The 15,492-nt window shown below is 39.3% G+C and overlaps 1 protein-coding gene across 3 annotated transcripts in view; it reads right to left on the minus strand.

Moving 5' to 3' along the window:
- LOC145357530 (lysine-specific demethylase 2B-like) overlaps window positions 1–15,492 on the minus strand; it is a 182,631-nt gene that overhangs the window by 116,975 nt on the left and 50,164 nt on the right. For 2 of the 3 annotated variants that reach the window (XM_080210963.1, XM_080210961.1), the window contains exons 2-5: window positions 14,108–14,332; window positions 10,908–11,051; window positions 6,463–6,549; window positions 4,192–4,407 (exon numbers count right to left, since the gene is read on the minus strand). In XM_080210963.1, the coding sequence (XP_080067089.1) occupies window positions 4,192–4,407; window positions 6,463–6,549; window positions 10,908–11,051; window positions 14,108–14,332 (672 nt within the window). The remainder of the gene's footprint in view (window positions 1–4,191; window positions 4,408–6,462; window positions 6,550–10,907; window positions 11,052–14,107; window positions 14,333–15,492) is intronic. The other variant, XM_080210962.1, reaches the window with a different exon arrangement.

Here is a 15,492-nt window from a genome sequence, read left to right on the forward strand (position 1 = left end):
ATAGACAAGTCCCCAGGACCTGATGGGATGTACCCCAGAATATTGAGGGAGGCAAGGGAGGAAACTGCTGGGGCCTTGACAGAAATCTTTGTATCCTCACTGGGTACCAGGGAGGTTCCAGAGAATTGCAGAATAGCCAATGTTGTTCTTCTGTTTAAGAAGGGTAGCAAGAATAATTCAATTACAGGCCAGTGAACCTTAGATCAGTGGTAGGGAAATTATTGGAGAGGATTCCATGAGACAGAATTTATTCCCACTTGGAAATAAGTGGACATATTAGTGAGAGGCAACATGGTTTTGAAGGGGACGTCACGTCTCACAAACTTGATCGAGTTTTTTGAGGAAGTGACAAAGACGATCGATGAGGGTAGGGCAGTGGATGTTGTCTACATGGACTTCAGTAAGGCCTTTGACAAGGTCCCTCATGGCAGATTGGTGCAGAAAGTGAAGTCGCATGGGATCAGAGGTGAGCTGGCAAGGTAGATACAAAACTGGCTTGGTCAGAGAAGACAGAGGGTAGCAGTGGAAGATGCGTTTCTGAATGCAGGGCTGTGACAAGTGGCATTCCTCAGGGATCAGTGCTGAGACCTTTGCTGTTTGTAATATATATTTGGAGGTAAATGTAACTGGTTTGATTAGTAAGTTTGTGGACGATACAAAAGGCTGGTGGATTTGCGGATATAAATGAGGATACAGAAGAATATTGGTCAGTTGGAGACTTGGACGGAGAAATGGCAGATGGAATTTAATACAGACAAATGTGAGGTAATGCATTTTGGAAGGTCTAATACAGATAGGAAATATACAGTAAATGGCAGAACCCTAAAGAGTATTGACAGACAAAGGGATCTGTGTGTATAGGTACACAGGTCACTGAAAGTGGCAATGCAGGTGGAGAAAGTAGTCAAGAAGGCATATGGCATGCTTGCCTTCATCAGCCGGGGCATTGAGTTTAAAAATTGGCAAGTCATGTTGCAACTTTATAGAACCTTAGTTAGGCTGCACTTGGAATATACTGTTCAATTCTGGTTGCCACACTACCAGAAGGATGTGGAGGCTTTGGAGAGAGTACAGAAAAGACTTATCGGGATGTTGCCTGATATGGAGGGTATTAGCTATGAGGAGAGATTGGAGAAACTTGGTTCGTTCTCACTGGAACAACAAGGTTGAGGGGTGACCTGATAGAAGTCTACAGGATTATGAGAGGCATGGACAAAGTGGATAGTCAAAAGCTTTTTCCCAGGGTGGAAGAATCAATTAGAGGGCACAGGTTCAAGTTGTGAGGGGAATGTTTAAAAGGACATTGCCAAGGCAGATTTTTTTATCCAGTAGTGGGTGCCCATAACTCGTGCCGTGGGAGGTAGTGGAAATGGATAGGTAGTGAATTTTAAGAGGCATCTTAACAAATACATGCATAGGATGGGAATAGAGGGATATAATCCCCAGAAGGGTAGGTGGTTTAGTTAAGTCGGGCAGCATGGTTGGTGGAGGTTTAGAGGATCGAAGCGCCAGTTCCTGTGCTGTAATTTTCTTTGTTCTTTGTGCCGTAGATAGGGCTTTAATTTGAGTAGAGAAGAAAGGATTTAGTTGCATGGAAAATTAGAAAATCCAAATTAAAGGAGAAGAGTATAGGTTAGTGATGAGGCAGATTGTTACCAGAAAATAACAAGGAAGAGACAGAATGTGTGAATGTCATTTTGCAACAAGGAATTATACAAGAGTAGGGAAATGTGGGGTGTGTGTGTGTGTGTGTGTGTGTGTGTGTGTGTGTGTGTGTTTTTGTGTGTACACATGTGTACATGTCTTTGAAGATCCTTGGTTTAATCAGATCAGCTGAGATTGAACAGTAACTTTCAAAAGAGAATTGGATAAATAACTGAAGCAGGGGGGTGCATTAGAACATGGGATTATAGACAAAGTGGAGCTAATAGGATAGCTTTTTCAAAGGCCCGCATAGTTGGGATGGACAAAAAGGCCTTCTCTTGAGCTGCATCCACAGAATTCTAGCAACAGGTCTTTTATATATAAAAAAGCATATATTCCAAATCGTAGGGTTTCTGCAAAACGGCACAATTTTCATTTAATTGGTTTAATTGCATTTTAGCACCACTTTCTTGCTGCCAGATCACTTTCTCCCCTTTTTGGTTATATTTCATTCTTGAAAAATTTGATAAACGCATTTATTACTGAAAAAAGAACACATCAAAGCTTTTGGTCTTGCATTCATCAGAACACTTCAAGATTACCATTATAAAGGGGAATATAACAATTTACATGACGAGAGCAGCGTGTTCGTAGAATTCCTACAGTGCGGAAGGCGGCCATTTGGCCCATCAAGTCTGCACCGACCACAATCCCATCCAGGCTCTATTCTTGTAACCCCACTTGTTTACCCTGCTAATCCCACTGAGACTAGGGTCAATTTAGCATGGCCAATCAACCTAACCCGCACATCTTTGATCTTTATGTTTGTGTTGATTGGTTGATGAGTCGATTCTGATTTGTAGAGGCATTTCCATAACATTCTCCATGGCAATGCCTCTACCAGAGTTTGCAGGCCAATCAACAATCTCAACTCATAGAATATAAATTGTTATTTTCCTCTTATATTGTTATTTTCAAAGTGTCCTAATGTGAACAAGACAAAAAGCTTTAACACATCTCCATTTTTTCAGCAATACTCAAGTTTTTTTATTCCCAAATATATTTATTGTCAGACTTGGCTGACAAACTGGATAATAATACTGCGATTCAAGTTTTAATGAAAAACAGGCTTGGACCCAAAACAGAGAACAACTAAATGCAATTAAAAAAGGCTCATAGCCAGACCAATCACACCAAATAGGGAAAGAATACTACTTGGAGCAAACAGAATAAAATGCAAATTGCATCCAAGCGTGTGCTAATATGCTACCAAAGATTTCAGAACAGCTTTGCGTTAACAACAGAAAGAATCAAAATTTCCTTTGTGGCCGTTTTGCCCTGCATGAAAAACTAATTTCATAAAAGAACCTTGCATACGCATACCATATACTTAATGGGCTTTCCAAAATTGCATGATTCTGGTAGCTCACATACTCATCTGAGGCAGACAATGCTCTGGCGTCAAAACACCAAATTAATTTGTCCACTGAATTACCGTAGCCCATCCACTGCCTAACAGAATATCACTCTTGCACAGCTTCTGCTCAGACACGATGCCTATATTAATTGATGAATTTAATATCAATTCAACATGTGCATGTATATTAATGGTAACAATAAATTTGTATTTGATCTTTGTACATGATGACAACTGAAAACTGAATGCAAAATTCCTACCAGATTTAAGGAGGTGATTTGTTAAAAAGTTAGTAATTTCTTTGCCACATTCTGCTGTTATAATAAGATCTAAGACTTTAAGACATCAGTAATGATAGATGGTGCAGTAGCATCAATATTGCAAGGCTTCAAACAAACATTTTCATAGCAAGCCACGTTGCCAGACAGAGTTTGTGCAACTAGTTTGATACTTAGCAGTGACTAAGATCTCAATTCTCAAAACAAATCTTTTGGAAATCAGAGGTTACATTCCATACAGCCTTTAAATTGAAAATTCCCACAGGTTCTAATTTTATTGGATTGAATTAACCAATTCAGCGCCTGAACAAATTGATTGGACGTGCCCTGCCTTTACCTGATTTATGAAATATTCAAATCAGAATAGGCCAATAATAAAAGATTAACTGCGCAAATGTTTTATACACAAGTGACAGGAATGTCGGATTATCAACAGATGCTTTTAGCTTTAGTTCAATTTAATAGTTTATCTTCTAATCCCAAAACAAACATCCACTTGCACATTCTAAACCCTCAAAATCTTTATGTTCAGCTTCTGCAATTCAGAAAATTAATTATTTTTATTGCATATTAATATAAAATGGGAACTTCTTTAGCCTATTTCCTGTGCCAAATAAATTTACATTTACACCAACAGACAGGATCTCAGTTCAACACAAGTGACAGCCTACACAAAATATTGATCTCCCCAAAAACCTATACATATAATCTTTGAAACATATTTCAGGTGTCCGTACACCATGGAGTTCTTCAAGTCTGTACTTAATTAGTGACATTTCATACCTTAAGTATTCATTTAAGAGCCATTTAAATCCCACATCTTTTAACAGAAATGTTTCTAATATTGCATACCTTTTTCCTTGGGCCCAAATCAGTTGGTAGATCCTTTTCCTTCCTTCGTTTGAGTCCCAGACCATCATCAGATTTCCGCCTGTTTGGATGATATTCCTCCATTTTGGGACGTCCAAGATCTTCAGACTTCCGTCTCCCTCCATCTTCACCTTCTTTAAACTCCTTTAAGAGAGACCCAGGAAGATTGGAGGCGAATTTAAACCCAGGGCCTCTCTTCTGTATGAAGATCGGAAATGGGAATAAACGCACATTACCACCCGCTATTGCAGAGAAGCTTGCGCTGCGCTGCCTGGTGTGGTATGTGGTCTACATGTATTTTACTTTAATCCATTTGTCCTTTGTGTTTTGTTATAAGTACAAAGCTACATACGTAGCAATAAAATTTACAAACTCTCATTTTCAAAAAAAATCTTATACCATAAACATGTGCTTGGCTTAATCCCTATTTTTTCTTTTAAATATTACATAATAATAATGATCCATTTATCGCCTTAAAACTAATTTGAACTTTGTTACACAGCTGTTCTTTAGCGTGTTGATGCATTTACGGTATTCAACTTTTCTTTTGCAATGCTGTACAAGCATATCCATAAATATAATGCCAATGAAAAGTTTAATTATATGCAGTCAACATCCATGTAGTCAAAGTCTGATATGGGGTAACCTGAGATTTTTATTTTTACCATAACTGTATAACATCTGGGGCAAAATTCTCCCCCAAAACTTCTAAGTGTTGTCCCCATCAGGAAAGCTGGTGAAATTCCTGTTGGGTGGTTTGGTGCAAATCAGTTCACAATTCACCCACACAGAAATGTCCTTTGAGCCTTGGAAATTTTCACTGAATTCTTATTTTTTTTGTAGTGTGGACCTAAAGATGCGAGCAAGGCCAGTTCCTCAGAGATCGGGTGCACTTTTTAAAGGGTGCCCCAAATTCCTGAAAACCCTACACAGATCACCTCCCCCGAATCGTTGGCCAAGACATACCATCCGCAGTGAGCGACACCCTGCAATAGGGTCAAAGGCTAGCCCCCTCTTCGGAAGCTCCCCAGCACTGTCAACCTGACAGTGCAACCCAGCAGTGCCACTGTCAGGTTGGCCCTGCCAGGATGCCAGGGCATTACCCAGCCAACTCTCTGATCACCCCGGGGCTTCAGTGGCCTCACAGCCCCCAGTTTGTGGAGACCAGGATTATTTACGTCAGTTTCCACTGTGCCCAAGGATCAGAGATTCGCAGTAAATAGATGAATCTGGCTCTAAACTAACCATGCATACTTAAATATACTAATCTGGTTTGTGCCCTCACTGGGCATGAACCAGATTACATCAGACCCGCAAAACTGGCAGAATCCCAAAAGGTATTCTTGCCAACATTAACTGCGCTATAGTCCGTCCCCCATGATTCTCTTTCTCTGGTCCAGCACGATTTGCACTAGAGCATTGAGGTCGGAGAATCACACCTCTAATGAGGATATCAAGCTCCATGCTTTTTCTCATCTCTCATTATCAGCGCAGAGAGAATCAGAGATAACATCGAATCCGACATTCAACTCAAACCGTCAAATCTGCTTCTCTCTCCCTGCACAGAGATACTGCAAGTTGCAGAAGCTTTTCCAAGCCTTGACCACAATATCCAGTGAGACTTGGCCTGTTGGGTTACTTGAAGACTCGGGGGCTGTCACCCATCTGAATTCAAAACTCACAGATAATAATCAATGTCATGGAATTTTGCAGAGTTGCCTGGATTGCGTAGTCTATCTGAGCAGACTTGATTATAATTATTTTTGATTGGTATTTTTATTGCCAGGCAGGTCACTAAATATTTTTGAAATTAGTACTTTGGTGGTAGAAGGATGGAGATGTATTGAAACAGAACTTCCTCATTATTGTACTCCAAAACTCTTGAGATAAAGGAGCTTTTACATTTTGTTTTATACCTTTGCATTACTCAAATTTCTTTGCTCTTCCACAGCCACAAGGCTATCAATTTAAGAAAATATTTTGATTTGTCTCAGATCTATAAAGTGAAGGGAGGGAACAAGATGTTGGTAGGGGGAGGAGGAAGATGAAAGATTCCCTCGATGTTACAAAGAGAATACACAGGAGAAAATTGGAAGCACATCTGTGTAAGGTTTTGAAACAAGCAGGATTTGTTTGTTGTTTAGCTTCAAATAATTCCTCATCGGAGATTAACATGGTCCCCTCAGCTGTGTATATTAGAATTGGCATTTCTTTTCAATCGTGTATTTCTTTTCTAAAGAAATCAGTACTTACTTTGCCTGTTTTTCCTTCCTGGTTACACTTTGGACATTCCCAGCAATTTGGCAACTCATCATTTATAAGTCCTTCAGATTCTTCCACCTAATATTAAAAAAGTATATATATTATACACACACCTTTTCAAAGGCAATTAGAGATGAGGAATACATGCTGGCCTAGCTGGCAACATTCATAATCCATGAATGGATAAATATAAAAAAGACACAAGACAAATACAAAACTGCTGCAATCAAAAAATAGCTAGGTAACTGGAAAAGATGTTATCAATATCTGCTATGTAATGTACATCAGACAAAAATCTAGCTATAGTGATTTCTTTTGCCATAAGAGATCAGGCTGTGTTTTGATTGAAAAGTTGAACAATACACAGTGCAATGTCAGAGTCCAAAGTTAATCTGAAAAGTTTGCTATTTTACTTGCTATGTTTCAATGTCTGTGTGCAACCTGTTTAATCTCAAGCAGCATACAAAACTTTCTCACATGACCCTTGACCAGCTGTGACATTCAGAAATCTTAGCTCCTTGGGAATGCCTCGAGTGTCACATGGCAGATAATGAAAATTAATCCAAATTTTAACAAAGCATCATTGAACCTTTGTGCACACTAATGGACTTCAAACCTAATTGAAAAGGGTCAAATGCAAACAAGTTCAGGGCAGGATGACTTTCTGCATCCTGGACTAGAGGAGATGGCAAAGTTCCAAGACTCTTGTTGATGCAGTGTCAGTGATAAAGACAGATTTTCTCGGCATGCACAAGTAGTTCAGGCAGGCTCTAAAGAACTACCTCCGTGGCACATTCAACTGCCTACATCCTAGGGGAGCCCCTTGTCCTCTGTTTCCTGGTTGGCAAGGAGTTCCTTTAGGCAACTCTACTCATCAAGTTTAGGGTGTTTACAGATAGTTTTTAACTTGATTCAATGATAGGAGATGAAAAGGTGGTAAATATATTTTATCAATAAAAACAGCAGACCAAGTTGAATATCAGCAAGAAAACCCTCTCGCAAAAAAGCCAAATACGTCCAAAAAAACATCATTCTCAAATGCATCCATTTTTACACAGATTTTTTAGGACAAACCATGGAGCAGATGTTATGGCGTCACGATGGCACAGTTGTTAGCACTGCTGTCTCACAGCTCCAGGGATCTGGGTTCAATTCGCGGCTTGGGTAACTGTCTCCGAGGAGCTTGTACATTCTACCTGTGTCTGTGTGGGTTTCCTCCAGTTCCCTCCCACAGTCCGAAGATGTATAAGTTAGGTGGATTGGCCATGTTAAATTGACCCTTACTGGACCAGCTAGGATAAATGCATGGGGTTATGGGGATAGAGCCAGAGTGGGATTGTGGTTCGTGTAGAGTCAAATGGCCTCCTTCTGCAAATGTAGGAGTCCATGAAAACATCAAGTTTGCAAGCACAAATTTAACTTCCACAGTTTTTGAACATTTAATTAGGTTCTCATGTATCCACAGCAACTATTTCCAAAGGACCTTGGTGCAGCAGTGAGTCCAGCCACACGATCATCATGTATGGCACAGAGGGGATCATTTGGTCCAACTGTTCCTGCCTGTTCTCAGTACTGCAATCCAAATCAACCCCATTCTCCTGCAAGTTTATTTCCTCAAACGTCCATCCAATTTTCTTTTGAATCATTCGTTGTCTCCACTTCCACCACCCTGATTAATTTCCCTGCAGATTTGCTTCTCTATATCTCTCACTTATTTGGAGGCCTACAAAATCTCCCAGTAATGAGGCCATCCCCTTTTTGCTTCTCAACTTCAACCAACTCTACTGACTCCCAACATTTATGAGCCAATCAACTGACAAGCACTATGCAATATGTGCCTTTTATTTTTAAAGCTACCCTCCAGAAATGAAAGACCTATCAAATGCTGAATCTAAATATAACCGCTTATTGGCAGCTGTGAATTATCCATCATTCCCTGCAAGAAAACCCAAGTTTCAGCAATGATGGATATTTAGCATCACTCCACTCTAGTCTCCGGTCCTGGAAAACCACTAAATTACATGTAGAATAAATGTAAGCTTTAGGGGTAGCAGTCACATTGCAGAGTTATAGTCAGTGGTTGAATGAAGCACTTGTAAGACATAAAACCGACCAATTTAGTTTCCATATTTTGTCAGGTTTTCAAAATAGTAATTATTTCATGATAAATTTCTATTATTTACTCATTGCAATGTTCATTATCACGACAAATTATTATAGCATCATCTTCTACATGTAATTAATAAGCTGGTACTTGGAGGAATGGATCCTGTTGGGGAAACAAAATGGTGATACATGCTTAGAAGTACAGGACAAGGCTTGATGAGTGCTTTATATTGAGTATTTACTAAGGAGAAGGAATCTGAAAAAAAAAAACAAAAGTGGAGCCAATAGAAGTAATGGATAGGATGAAAACAGAGCTGGGGAGGCGTGGGAGTGCTAGCAAAGCCAGCTACTTAGGGTAGATAAGTCACCTTGTCCAGATGTCTTGTATCCCAGGATGCTAAAGGAAGTTGGGGTGGAGACATTTGGAGGGTTTCCATATCTTCGCTACATTTCAATCTTCTCTAGACATGGGGGAAAATGTCAGAAGATTGGAGAGTGGCAAATGTGACATCCTTGGTCAAGAAAGGATGTCACAACAATCCTAGCAACTACAGTTTATCATAATGGGTAAGGCTTTAGAAAAAAGTAATGGAAAAATAAAATCAGACACTTGGAGAGGATTAAGTTAATAGCCAACGTAGGTTTATAAAAGGCAGATCAAACTTGAATGATCTAGTTTTGATTAGATAACAGAAAGGGTTAAAGAAAGGATGTGATGGATGTTATCTATATGGATTTTAAGAAAGTGTTTGACTAAGTAACACATAAGAGACTAGTTTTCAAAATTGAGGCTGACAGAATAAGCAGATCAGTATTCAATTTGACAAAAAGAATTCACTAAAGGACAGAAAACAATGAGTTGTGGTAAGTGATTTTTCATATTGTTAGATATTAAACAGTGGTGTTCCATGGGTCTATACTAGGATCACTTTTTTGCTATACACAAACGACTTGGATCTTGGAATAGAGATTGGAAGTTTAAAACTTTGCCAATGATACAAATCTTAAAGGATTGGCCACAAGATTACTACAGGTCTTATTACTATAGCTTTAATTGGGTGGCATGATGAAAAGCACTTGATGCCTCACAACACCAGAGACCTGGCTTCGATTCCTGCTATGGCTGACTGTCTGAAATTTGCACGTTTCCCAGCGTCTGCATGGGTTTCCTCACGTGCTCTGGTTTCCTCCGACACTCCAAAGATGTACAGGTTAGGTTGATTGGCCATGGTAAAATGCCCCTTAGTGGCAGCAGGATTAGCAAGGTAAAATATGTGGTCTTCAGGAATAGGGCCCAGATGGGATTGTAGTCAATGCAGGCTTGACTGGCCAAATGGTCTCCTTCTCCACTGTGGGGATTTTATGTATATAAGTCATCTGAAACATTACATACAGACTAGGAGAATAGGCAGGCAGTGTCAGTTGGAACTTAGGCAGGCTGATGCAATTTGAAAAACATAAGGAGAGAGAATAGAGTTAATAACAGTGCTAAAAAAATGGTGCAGGGAATAAAGGGACCTGTGAGTGCATGTGAATTAATCTTTGAAGATGACAAGATATATTCAGAGAATGGTGAGCAAAAAACATTTGGGATCGAGGGCTTCATAAATGGAGATGCCGAGTACAAAATCAGGAAAATTGCATCGAAACTTTTTAAAGGTTTGGTTAGAGTGCTGCATCCAGTTCTGGTCATCATGTTTAAGAAAAGATGCGAGGGATCTTGAGAGGTTGCAGAAAAGATCATCAGAAAAGGTCCAGAGAGGAAGGATTTTAATTACAAGGTTGGGTCGGGAAAACTGGCATTGCTCTCTCTGGTGATTGAGGGGATATTTGATAGGTTACAAAATTCTGACAGTTTTAGATAAAATAGCTAAAGAAAATCCGTTCCACGATGGCACAATGATAAGGGTCACAGATTTAGGGTTTTGGGAAAAAGATGTAGGGGGAAAACGTGAGGAGGAACTTTATTTTCTACACAGGGACTGGTAATGATCTGGAACTCTGCCCACAAGCATGGTGGAAGTATAAGATTGAAAGATCTCAAAAGGAAATTGGATGAGCAATTAAGGAAATAAATCTGCAGGGCTCCATGGGAATCGAGCAGGGGGAGTGGGACTGACTGAACTCCGCAGCATGGATTTGATAGGCCAAATGCCGCCTCCAGTGCTGTAAATGACTATGATCTCTGACATCAATTATTTACTTAAAACAACCCATTTGCTCTCTCAAAACAAACACATTAAGCCTACTGCAAATCCTTCAAATCTGAAAAATGCAAGATTTTAGGAGTTTTAAAATATGACCTGTCAGGTCAACTAGATCAAGAATACCTTTAAACATCCTGGGTGTAAGATTTCATTGCAGATGGAGCATTCCATTAAGCTAGCATTAAATTTCTCAGCTTCATCCACCACATTGTCTTCCTTTCCTGCCTCACCGCAGATCTTGCAAACAGCAGTATGTGGTAAAACAGGCTGCAATAAAGTGTTAGAGGTCAATAAGTTCTAGCCTAAAATAACATGCAATGTAAAACACGCCATTTGTAACACAACCATTCATAGACTTAACATAAATGTGGCATTTTGGAATGATAAATGATAGCAGTACCAACGCATTATGCTGCAAAGTTCCACGAGTACAGGTTTAATCTCACTTTGATTTCCTGATTTTAGTTTAATTGTTGAGCAGGGGTAAGAAATTTCCTAATGGGAAGGAAAATTTACGTCAGGCTACCATGGTGTACATCAATTATCGGTGAAAAACAGCACTTTTACATGCTTTGATGATTCTTTTCACATCAGTCCCAAAAGGAAATACTCAGCCTAGAAAAGGGGAAATTCTTGATGCGAACCTACGCACTCTCAGGCCTTTGACATAAAGTGAACTCTGTATTGCTACAGGGCTCATTAGCTCTTATGAAAGAATGCAAAACTTCATAGCATGGTTAATACCTTGCTAAGATAAAAGCAAAATACTGCTGATGTTGGAATTTGAAACAGAAACAGAAAATGTTGGAAAAACTCAGCAGGTCTGACAGCATCTACGGGGAGGGAATCGAGCCAACTTTGAGTCCGGATGACTCTTCATTAGGTTGAGCATAACCATTCGCAACCTTGTCGTCAGAGTTGACCACAAGATGAGCTTTCAGCCACGTATCTGTCCTATCATTAAAACCTATTTTACCTCGAAAATCATCCAACTCCCTGCATTAGCTCTTCTGCTGCTGAAACCCTAACTGACGCCTTTGGTCTCTCCAAATTTGAAGTTGTGATCGCTTAGCTCCATCTATCAACATACTTCTTCACTATTTAGAAATTTGTGGTCCTCGTTGTAACTTCATTGGATTGGGACCTCATTTTAAAATGTGCTCGGTGCTGATCCGAACACGCTCTCTTACATCCTCAACGAACTCCACTGGTTCCTTTGCTTGACCGAATGGTCAAGTAAACGTGAACTGCAGTGATTCAAGGGGAAGTTCACCACCACCCTGTCAAGGGTAATTAGGGGTGAACAAATGCTGGCCTTGCCAGAAATGCTCATATCCCATGAAAAGATAATAAAAATCATTCAAAACTCATTTAAAATTACATGAAATGTCATTCACCAATCACTTGTGTGCTCTTTGACCTATACGGGCTCCCAATTTAATAAAATCATTAATAATCTCATCCTCATTTTCAAATCTTTCCATGGCTTGGCCCTTCCCCATCTCTGTAATCTCATCCAACCCTATAACCCTCAGGTATCTGCACTCCCCTAATTCCAGCTCTTGAACCTTCTTTATTTAAAATCACACCAGCATTGAAGGCAGCGGTCATTAGCCATCTAGATCCCAAGTTCTGAAATTCCCTCCCTGAACCTCGCCAACTCTCTACTGCTTTGACCAAGGTTTTAGTCACATATCGTCATAGTTCCCATGTTGCTTGGTGTCACACTTTGTTTTATAATACTTCTGTAAAATGGTTTGAAATGTTTTATTAAATTAAAGGCACTATATAAATTTTAGCTATTGTTAAAGGGAGCTCAATTAAAAAGAGAAGGTATTAAATTCAATGTTTAAATGTATTCCTTAGAATCAAAGGCACTATGTTTTATTGTTTAAGGTTCATCACAATGAGTACTCAGGTAAAATATATTTGCATGCACAAGACAAATGAGCTCATGGTTTAACTGGTTATAGTTGTCTAATGGTCTTGGAAAGGCCCCATTGCCAGGAGTAATGTTGGACTACTGCCATTACAGCACTTGATTATATTTAAACAACTAATCTTCATGAATTTTCATTAAAAGGAAGTACATTTGGAAAGTCTAACCCTTCCTGATCCAAGCCTTCAACTTATGTTCAGTTAAAGGGTCAAATGAGCAAACATTTTAAAATGGCAATTATAAATTCACGAGAATGAAACTTTTTATTCAATATCATTATTTTGGTTTGCATTGGGGATCAACCAGCCTTATTTTTTTTGCTGCAATTCAAACACGTTCGTGGAATCAGATCCCTCTCTACCACATCTCTCTTCTGTTCCTCTACGATAGAGCAGTGACAACATTTTAAAAATATTTAATTGGCTATAAAGCACTTTGGGACATCCGATGATCACGAAAAGTACTGTACAAATGTAGATTCTTTTATTTATTCTTTGCCACTCTTCAATGCCTTTCCTCATCTCATCTTGAGTCATGCAATAAAGACACCAATCTTTCATCCGTTCTTTAACGCTTCAAAAGTGCAACAATGGAATTTTGCAAGTTTTTCTCTGCATCTTCTGACTATAGCAGTTGTTTTATTCTAGCTAGCTCCATTAAAAAGTAATAATTGTCAGTCGCTTGAACATTGTCAGGACTCCTTATTGGATTGCACGAAATTGCGCAATTCATGCAAGAAGCCACATCATGCCATTAACAATATACAACAGCTCAAATAAACAGTTATGGAAAAAGGGGTAGTGTGTGCAAAACAAGGTCATGTGACATGCTTGATTAGATAATGCACTATTATTTTTCCATTTCAGAGACTGAAAATGATTGTTTCCATATCTTAACTATCCCATCTTTACATAAAAGATAATAAGGTACAGCTCGAGTGTGTATATGAAATGAATTTATCATACAAGGGAATGATCAATTCTATTCATCAGAACATTTAATGCAACATTTTCCTTCAAATAATCAAAATAATGTTGTGACCTTTTACCATGACTTCTCCCCTAAAACAAGTTTAGGAATAGAAAGGGCTGCAACATTTCAAATATAAATCACAGGATAATCCCATTATCACTGATCATAGAACCCTACAGCGCAGAAAGAGGCCCTTCGGCCCATCGAGTCTGCACCGACCACAATCCCAGCCAGATCCTATCCCCATATCCCTGCATATTATTACCCACTAATCCCTCTAACCTAAGCATTTTAGGACACTAAGGGGAAATTTTAGCATGGCCGATCAACCTAACCAGCACATCTTTGGAATGAAAGAAACTGGCTTCTTGCAGAAATTAGTCAGCATAACAATCTACGTCCTTGCACTTACAGCAATACACTGTCTCTTGATGCAGGACTGCTTCATTCTGCCAGGGCCTCCGAATTTCTTCATGTCTTTGCAGAAGTGACATTCGCCACATTCCGAGCGTAAGCAGGCTTCGCATTTGCGACATCGTGTCCTGCGTCTGCGTGCACCACTTGTTGATTTATGGACAAGTAGTTTAGGTCCCGATGAAGGAGCAGGCCGAGGTTTTAGTCTTGTTGAGGCCCTGGACTGTTTAAAAAGAAGCAAACAACCTTATAGAATTGTGCAAAATACAGCATTAAGACAATTGCAAAGCCACATTTTTCCATCCATTCACATTCAATGGGAAAAACGAAAAGGTTTTACTGCACATTGAATATCTTTTTTTAAAAACAGGAGAGAGATGAAGGCATTTCTGAATATTTAGCACTACCTGGTCTCTTTGCATCACATACATGATGCAATGGACTACCATACTTCAGTTACTCATAATTCTGCAAACGACAAACTGCAGAACTTGGTGATTTTTTAAACTAAATACCAAAAACAGATTGCTTTTACAGAGCCAAACCATCCTTTTATGTACTACAGCTTTGCTTGGTCTACACAGACTTAATGACTTGTTATGCAAAACTGCTAAAGCTCACACGACTGGTTACTCTTGTAGAATACAGTAAAACTGTGCCATCGGCATTTATAAATGAAATGGATTTTGAGGATTGGGAATGAACATATTAACAGCTATTCAGTGGATTAGCATGACAGGTAAGACAAGTTGAGTGAATCCACCATCAGCCTCTAAACACAAGAGGCTCAGCACTTCTCAGAGAATGATCCAAATTAATTGATTAACTGGCCAAATTGAAGTCTCAATGTACAGTACCTACTTGCTACTTGTCTGCAATTAAGATTCTCATAAGGTAAACAGTGAATATGAAGCATGCAGCTGTGATTTGGTGCTAAATAAAGACAATGTACTGGAGATGCAGCAAAGCGGGAAATAAGAATAATGGGAATGCCAAAGAAAGAGGCACTCGTGCCCACCAGTTTAAATGCAACACAAAGTCAGACTATTGATTTGCTCTCTTACTCTTGGAGCAATGTACTACGGAGGGAAGAGGGAAAAAAAAAGGCACAGAAAATATATTTTGAAAAGATGTACTTAAAAATAAAGCACGTTGATAAGATTATCAGATATTACATATACCGAACACAGTATTGGACATCATGCCAATTAGCCAGCAAACCCAGATGTGCATTGCACATTATCTCATTTCCTCAGTCAAAGATTTGCGAACTGCGGCTGGGTACATTCCTGAAAATTTCTTCAGCTATTCTCCTGCTGTGAAAAATCTCACTCCCGCACACCCAACATTAGTCCATTCTGCAGGCATATTACCATCCCATAG

Source organism: Carcharhinus amblyrhynchos, chromosome 23 (assembly GCF_965287045.1).
Source record: "Carcharhinus amblyrhynchos chromosome 23, sCarAmb.v2.hapA, whole genome shotgun sequence".
In the NCBI taxonomy this organism is placed as follows: domain Eukaryota; kingdom Metazoa; phylum Chordata; class Chondrichthyes; order Carcharhiniformes; family Carcharhinidae; genus Carcharhinus; species Carcharhinus amblyrhynchos.